This window comes from Rhamphochromis longiceps, linkage group LG5, assembly GCF_057381845.1.
Source record: "Rhamphochromis longiceps isolate RC_006_pf linkage group LG5, R_longiceps_female_GT1.1, whole genome shotgun sequence".
Taxonomy (NCBI): Eukaryota; Metazoa; Chordata; class Actinopteri; order Cichliformes; family Cichlidae; genus Rhamphochromis; species Rhamphochromis longiceps.
The window spans coordinates 23,490,436-23,499,022 of NC_140561.1; the positions used below are offsets into that span (position 1 = coordinate 23,490,436).

An 8,587-nucleotide genomic window follows, 5' to 3' on the forward strand; every position below is an offset into this window, starting at 1 on the left:
CAAATGGTGGAGAGTCCCAGATATAAACCTAGTGGGAGTATCCCCCCACAGAGGGACAAAAGGACCCCCTGATGATCCTCTAGTCGCCTGAGCCAAGGTGTGAAACTGGGTGTGGGGGAGTCCAGACGCTTTTCTTTGCAAGCTCCTTTGACTACACTTGTAGTCAGCACCAGTACAGCCACAATAGGTGATTATAAACAATGGGAATTACAGTTCCTATAAAAAATAAAGCTCATTTAAGTCTTAAAGTCTTTTTGATCACTATTTCTTTGCCAGTACTTGGTGCTGAAATACTATGTGAAACTGAGATTCTGAGTTTTTCACTTACAGTGTATGAGAAAGAATGGCTCAGATATATACACTGCAAAATATTACATAAGAACTGTTTAAACAATGAAGCATTCAGTTGCATTAAAATTGATTCATTTTAAACAGCTGTACCTAATAAAATGGTAACAATGTGTGATGTGTTTACTGAGTTTAATCTTGGTTTGGCACCATAGGCTTCGTCAACAACCTTTCACCCACACGCATGCAAGAGCACCTGCAAAGATTATAAGACAATCTAAAATCCATTTAGGCACCAATCCAAGTTTAGTGTCACTCTTTAAACCCAGACATCACATGCAGCGAAAACCTCTAGAGCAGATTAACAAGGCTTTCTAGCCGTAATCTGAGTTCAGTTTGAGTGTTTTGCATCATTGTAACAATTCAAATGTTGGATAACACCTCCCACCCACTCCATGACATGTTGGTCAGTCACAGGAGCTCGTTCAGTGAGAGACTGAGATTACCGAAAAGCACCACTGAACGACACAGGAAATCATTCCTGCCTGTGGCCATCTCCCTGTACAACGCATCCACTTAACACACTGTTTGCTGCTACAGCTACACATGTTTCTTTTCCAACTATTTATTTATAAGTGACTTATGTATGTATGTATGTATATATATGTATATATTGTACTATTCTTAGTTAGCGTATTGTCTGTCTTGTCTTAATGTTGGTTTAAAATGGAGCACTGTAACAAAAAATAATTTCCCCCAGGGATCAATAAAGTATTCTGATTCTGATTCTGATTCTGAAATACACATAAAGTTGTAGTTTAGAGAGCTGTTGTTAAATTACAAAGTCTCTGCAAATCGTTATCTTAGATGGAGGTAAAAGGTGATTAAACACAATGACTGTAAGTTATTTTTTAACGGCTACAAACAAAATAAATACTACAAAGATCGGAGTAAATATAAAAGGGAGACATGGCAATCAAAGAATCGTGAATTAAAATTTGTGGTAGATTTCATAAAGATGGTGACTTCCAATGGGGTTAAAGCTTTTCTAAATCTTACTTTTGTGCAAAATCAGTCAACTTTTTAAGTATTTTTAATACATTTTGACCCATAATTATGTGCAGGCAGTCTTTATGCCTTAATTACAATTACAATTAAAGTAAATTTAAGTAATTCTTCAAAATCACTGCCCAACTAAGGTCCAACTGAATACATTTAAATATAACTCTCATGCTTCTAGTAGGGCTTTGCAGGTAATATGAAGAGGAACCCTACGGCTCCCTCTTGCCCCAGCACACCATCCTGATCTCATGGCATTTCATTAAAGATTCAAAAAAATGTATTGACTCATGCTCATGGACACAAATTTTCATTTACGTTTGTACTAACTGAAAGCCCCATAAATACTTTCAGTTCAGGCCACTGCAACAAAATAAGGAGACACATGACAAAGAGCTGACAACTCGCAAAACACATGATAAATGTCACAAAAGAATCATAATGTACCTTCAGGGCCTTCATCATACAACTTTTAAAACATCATCCACCAACTCATGTGAGTGTCTCTTATATCATCTGAGATTAATTTGTGTGTAGCCCACATTTATCAGCCACAGATTTTTGCTGTAGCTTTGGGTGTGGCATTGCAAAAATCAAAAGATAAACAAAAAAAGCAGAATGATAATTGAATTAAATCCCTCCAAACTCCAGATTAAGTGATAGGCTGTTACTACAAGAGAAGCAAACATAAAACATTTTCAGCCATAGTTTCAGGCATAACATAAGCTGTGGCATAGACCCAAATATCCTTTAGAAAAGCCAAGTGGAGAAATACTCCCACGTTTCAGTTGCAACGGCTCTTTTCCATGAGCTGCTTTCTTTCTGAAGCTCTTTGTGGTTGTGGGTCTTTTATGAGCATGAGAACAAAGGAATCCTTTTACTCTGCAAGGTCCCTTAGCCCCGTCCGACACCTTTGGGCCCCTGAGCCTCGTTGGGTATGTTATTTTTCCCTTTTACAAAAAAAGCATAACACAAAAATAATAGCAAGGAAATCAATTAAATCATAACGGAACAAAACAATGAGGTGAAAGAGTTACGGGGTCATGAGAGACATTAAAAATCACAGATATCAATATCTTTTTCTTATGGGAAGAATAGAATAAATTGGGCCACATAAAGTTCCATTTCCTTCATGAAAAAAAGGAAGCGTGGCTTCTCTTTTGAGAGCTTACATTTATGGATGTGGCATCTGACAAGGAGTAAAAGCCAACAGATGAGGTACTGCTCTCGTATTTCTTACAACCAAATAAGATGACAAATACAAATATATAGAAATATAAATTAAAATAAAAATTTCTGAGACCATCTTGTTAGAGGTAAAACCAGAATGCTTTTACCAAAATGCTTTTCCATGACACCTGCGTAAAAGTACAAAACCAAAATAAATGGCATCTAAATCGCTTTTATAGTTTTATTGGAAGTTTGGTGATTAAATCTATGGATTCATGTAAAGGAAACCACCACCTTGTTTGTAAGGACCAAATCCTTTCCACTCAGTGTCCTTAACAAAACCTTGCTGGGTCCGCTGCCAGATAGGCGAGAGTGTTTGATGACGCAGAACGTCAGAATTAAGATCTCGCGATACTTCGTCTGGGCATTGCTTTATAAGAACTGGCTCGCCCTTGTCCCCTCCGTTCGTCCTCAGTGCAGGATAACGAAGCATCGATTTTCTCTGCTTCCGTTAACTACAAGCCGTGTTTTCTTTTATTTCTCTGAGCAGCACCTAAGATCGCTTATTGTCACTATAACACGACGAGGGTTACACCGGAAGCTGTGAAGTTTTAAGAGGTAGGTGTTCTTATTTGACCTAATCGCGATCGTCACCCCTATTTCTAGTAGCCTCTTAGCTAACGTTAGCCGTCCTGCTAAGATCAGTCAACCGGCAAGGATCACGATGGGCCCGGCTAACGATAGGAAAGCCTGGCTTACACTTTTTATGTCTCAGAACGATCTCATCGCGAAATTTATTACCATCGGAGATACATAAGGTATGATTGTTGCGCAACTTTTGCGCAAAAAATGGTGAGTCAAAACAGGGAAATACCCGTTAAACCAGTGAATTTATTTAAAGTGTTGAGGGTTTAATAAATAAATTTTTATTGTAACACCGGTTGAGTAGAGATGGGTAGACCTTATGAATAAACATAAATCATGTCCATAATTATCCTAAAGTAGCGTTGTTTAGGTAGAGCGCTACTGTTTTTAGTGTAGCCCGGAGACGCCCATGAGTTCAGTCAAAGTAAGGACTGTAGGACAACTCGGGTATAAGCAGGGGTATTTAATCAGACAGAAGACAGAAGTTTCATTATTAATAACAATAATAATAATAATCTTCATCTTTCGGCAGTAGTACTTTGAGTAGCTTTAAATAAGTTTTAGAAGTGCTCGACAAATAATGTGGGAAACATTTTTAAAGGCATATAAATAAACACAGAAACAAAGACTAGCTTTTCTTTTCTTTGTTTGGAACATCGGCATTACTTTTATGTTATGTACATACTGATCTCTATCTGGTGGGTATATAAGGGAAAGAGCAGCTTCAATGCACCACATTAGTCACTGTTAGATTTCTCTGGAACTTCATAGGGAGCAAAGTTCAGGTGTGGGTGTCCTACCTGGGAACTGGTTTCTGTTGGAGAAAGGTTATGACCCAGCTATGAGCAAACACTGCAGGCTTCTTAAAGTAACACTTGACTATTGTGAGTGTAGCCAAACGTGTGGGCTCGTACGAGTCTTTCAGCTTTCACCTATTATATCAGTGGCTCAGTGAACTCATCTCACCTGCCTTTGAAAGTCTCAGGTAATCAGATCTCATTCTCATTTGTTTTTGTTTTTCAAAATCTAGATTTAGCTGAACCATGTAGGAGTGTTTGACCATAAACGGCATTTTCTCACTTTCTTGACCTATGTTGTTAAACAGGTTTTTGCAACAGACAGGCTTTTTCTTCTGAAAAGCCTTCTTTCCTTTCTTTTATGGGACAAAGACATTATCTACACTGTCTGCAGGACATGTTTCACATAAGTTTTCTCTTTCTCCTTTAGAACTCAAGACAATCATCGTCATCACCGCTGCTGATTATGGATGTAATAGTGCGCCGCTGTCCTTTCTTGGCTCGCATGCCCCAGGCCTTTCTCCAGCAGTCCAAAAAGACGCTGGTGACGTATGCCCAGCGATGTCCCATCATGATGGAGCTGGCTGCAAAACCTATGGCCCCTTCAATGGCACGTGCCCTCTGTTCCTCCTCATCCTCCTACCAGAAGCCTGAGAATACTGTGTCTGCCGGTGAGGGTGATAAAGATGGTGGTCATACTGGCTATTCTAATCAACACTACAGCTGTGTTATATTTAGTCAGATAAATCATGTAATTATAGAATTATTGATAAATGTGAAATTTACTTTTTTCCCTTTGCAGCCCCCAAAAAGGAGGTGGAGTCCAAGCTGCCAGCTGGCCACCCTATGCCACCTCCGGGACAGATGAAGGCCTCCAAATGCCCTTTCCTGGCTGCTGAGATGAGCCAGAAGAACAGTGGCGTAGTCCGTCAGATTGGCATAGAGTTCCAAGAGGATGTACAGGAAGTCCGCACTGTGAAGAAAGGTGAGGTTTTTTTTTTGTTGTTGTTGTTTTTTTCTTTTTCTTTGAGAACTAAATCAGTTTTGCATAGTTTCGTACAATATTTAATAGCAGTTTGTTTTTGTCCTGACAGAAGTGCCTGCTGACCAACTAAAGCAGCCAAACCTGGCCAGCACTACTGAAGGAGAAACCACATTAATGAAAACCCTCCTGAAACAGCGACCTAAGAAAGTCAGCCACCTGCTTCAAGACAACTTACCAGCAACAAGTAGGTTTTATTTTGATAGTTTAACCACACTGTCCTACAAGCCTGTGATTAACCTAGCTACTGTCTACCTTACTATGACAATCTTCTTTTTTTATTTGCGAGTATGTTTTGGTGTTTTTGCACACGGGTGTAGTCTTTCCTCACATTAAAGTTACTCCATCAGTTGCAGTACTGTAGCAACACTAAGCCACATTAAGCAACTTTTACCTTCCTTGTCTCTTCCAGCGGCCCGCTTCCAGTACGATGCGTTTTTTGAGAAGAAGATCGAAGAGAAGAAGAACGATCACACGTACCGCGTGTTTAAGACCGTGAATCGTCGGGCCACCGAGTTCCCGATGGCTGACGACTTCACAAGCTCTTTACAAGAAAAGCGTGACGTGTCGGTTTGGTGCAGCAACGACTACCTGGGCATGAGTCGACACCCTCGAGTCGTGCAGTCCATCATGTGAGTAACTGAGTAGTTAATCCAGTTTCATGGGTCAAGGTGTGTTGACGTGTCTACCTTCCCTGATTGCTTTTTACCTTTTGTCCCTCTGTGAGAGCTAAGTTCGGAGAGAAACCAGCTCAGAGCATAATTACATGATGCAACCTGGAACCCTTTGGTGATACTGGCCATTATTTGTGTGGGTGTTGAGTTGGACATGGATCACACCTAAACCTCATGTGTCACGATGATGGTGTTGTTTTTCCTTCTCCTCCCCCTGCCCCAGCTTGTTTGAGCTTGCATACAAGTCTGCAGCATTTTAATGAGCAACTGTTTGTCTCTTTCCAGGGATACTTTACAAAAACATGGTTCGGGGGCAGGAGGTACCAGGAATATCTCTGGGACCAGTAAATTCCATGTGGAGCTAGAACAAGAGCTGGCTGACCTTCACAAGAAGGATGCGGCGCTGCTGTTCACCTCCTGCTTTGTTGCCAATGACTCCACCCTCTTCACCCTTGCGAAGATGCTGCCTGGTATGCAGAAGGAAAAACTTGGTGTATTTAACAGTAATTCGAACCTCCTGTAAGCGTGTTTGGTCTCATTGACGGTTTCCTCTCCTCTGAACACTTTTAGGTTGTGAAATCTACTCTGACGCAGGTAACCACGCCTCAATGATTCAAGGTATCAGGAACAGCGGCGCTAAGAAATTCATTTTCCGCCACAATGATGTGGCCCATCTTCGAGAGCTCCTGGAGAAAGGAGATCCCACAAAACCAAAGATCGTGGCTTTTGAGACCGTCCATTCCATGGATGGTCAGTTTCTAATTACTGCTTCACTGCTGTTGGATAAATGTTAATATTTCTATTTTTTATTTTTTTTTTTAAACTTTCTCTTACTGCGTGTGTCCTGGAAAATATTACTGTTCTTGCAAAATCAATAATTCATTCAAACTAAGTCATGAAGTGCTCTTTAAGAAGCAAAAAACAAGTCTGACCAGGTTTGTGTGCCTTTCTTTCTGTAACACAGGTGCCGTGTGTCCGCTGGAGGAAATGTGCGACGTGGCCCACGAGTTTGGCGCCATCACCTTCGTGGACGAGGTTCACGCTGTGGGCCTCTACGGCTCCAGAGGGGGGGGCATCGGCGACAGGGATGGCGTCATGGACAAGATGGATATCATCTCGGGAACTCTAGGTAAGTGCGCAATCTCTACTAAAAAAAAAAAAAATGTAGAGCTTGCTGCTGCTGTACTGTTTCATTTCTTTTTTTCAAACCAAATAACTGCCACTGGTTAGTGGAACTCGTATAGCTTGATTGTTTGAATTAGACTGAGGATCAGGCCTCAGCCGTGTCATCCAATATACCAGAGGGCTGAAAAGAATCTGGAGCAGCTCTGTTGTTGCTAGGAGACTACAGGCTCTTGTTGTGCTCCTATGGAATTACTCAGATTGGGTGTCACTGTCAGACTGAGGGGACAATTATTTCCAACTCAAGAGCACTACAGCTCCTGCACAGCTGACATTTCAGGCGGTTCTAGTTTGAGATTACAATGGCTGTAAAAAAATTTTATTTATTTATTTATTTTAAGACCACTGGCTCCGTAATGTTGAACGAGAGGAGTTGTAATAATCAGCGTTATGTTCTTTTCTAGGGAAGGCCTTTGGCTGTGTGGGTGGCTACATTGCGAGTACCACCGCCCTGGTGGACACAGTGCGTTCCTACGCCGCTGGTTTTATCTTCACCACCTCTCTGCCCCCGATGCTTCTAGCCGGAGCCAGGGAATCGATCCAGATCCTTAAAGGGGAAGAGGGGCGCTCGCTGAGACTTAAACACCAGCGCAACGTCAAGCTCCTCCGGCAGATGCTGATGGACTCTGGGTTGCCTGTTGTGCACTGCCCCAGCCACATCATCCCTGTCCGGGTAATCTACGATTGAATTGATTGTGTGGAACTTGAAAAGCAGATGAAGTCACAACGGCTCGATTCTCATGGCGCGTGTGTCTCTTTGGTATAATTAGGTTTCGAATGCTGAGAAAAACACGGAGGTGTGTGACATCATGATGCGTCGCCATAACATCTATGTGCAGGCCATCAACTATCCCACCGTTGCCAGGGGAGATGAGCTGCTGCGCATTGCCCCAACCCCTCACCACACCCCCGAGATGATGAAATACTTTGTTGGTAAGCTGACAAAGTAACACGTTTCACTTGAAATACTTGATAGTGTATAAGAAGGCTACAACAAGTTAAACAGTATTTATGTCTTAATTTGATCGAACTGAACTGTGTAGCTGTTTATGCAAAAGTTACATTACATGAGTAACTTCATCCAACCTGTAACAAACTGTACTTTTCTATCATTGAAGTAAAACTGACCTCTCTTTATCTGTTTTCCCCCTTTCAGAGAGGCTGGAGCAAACATGGAAGGAGGTGGGCCTGGAGCTGAAGCCCCACTCATCAGCAGAGTGCACCTTCTGCCAGCAGCCACTACACTTCGAGGTGATGAGCGAGCGAGAGAAGTCTTACTTCAATGGGCTCAGCCACCTCATCTCAGCCTGCGCATAACACTAATCACCCACTGCAGTCTGAAGACAGCGCGTCCACGCTTAAGCCCCATTCCTCTGTCACTATCGTAGAATGTATTAATTATCTTTAATAATTTGTCCTGCACATATTTAAAATTATCTATGTTCAGATGGTCTATATACTGCAAATAAAATATGGGAAAGAATCTCTGTGTGTGTTTGGTTTTTGAAAGTGTTTATAAAGATGTGAGGAGTGGCAAGAAATGAGTGGGATGCACTCAGTTTTCTTTTTACTGCCCTAGGATTCAAGGCCACTGTTAAGTTCTTCATTGGGCTGTTGTATAAACTGATTAAATGTGGCTCCGATGACACTGTGCTATCATGCTCAGTCACATGGGTTTTTTACTGATGGGTAAAATGATAACTGAATAAAGCTACAAAAATGGGTCACAT

The 8,587-nt window shown here is 41.6% G+C and overlaps 1 protein-coding gene across 1 annotated transcript; it reads left to right on the top strand.

Moving 5' to 3' along the window:
- Positions 1-2,974: 2,974 nt before the first annotated feature.
- Positions 2,975-8,340, top strand: alas1 (aminolevulinate, delta-, synthase 1). Its single transcript, XM_085406746.1, has 11 exons — positions 2,975-3,135; positions 4,390-4,630; positions 4,762-4,944; positions 5,054-5,188; positions 5,414-5,633; positions 5,961-6,145; positions 6,246-6,425; positions 6,640-6,804; positions 7,262-7,530; positions 7,628-7,790; positions 8,014-8,340. Exons 2-11 carry the CDS (start codon positions 4,426-4,428, stop codon positions 8,172-8,174), a joined length of 1,866 nt encoding a protein of 621 aa, XP_085262872.1. The 5' UTR covers positions 2,975-3,135; positions 4,390-4,425; the 3' UTR covers positions 8,175-8,340.
- The last annotated feature ends 247 nt before the right edge of the window (positions 8,341-8,587 follow it).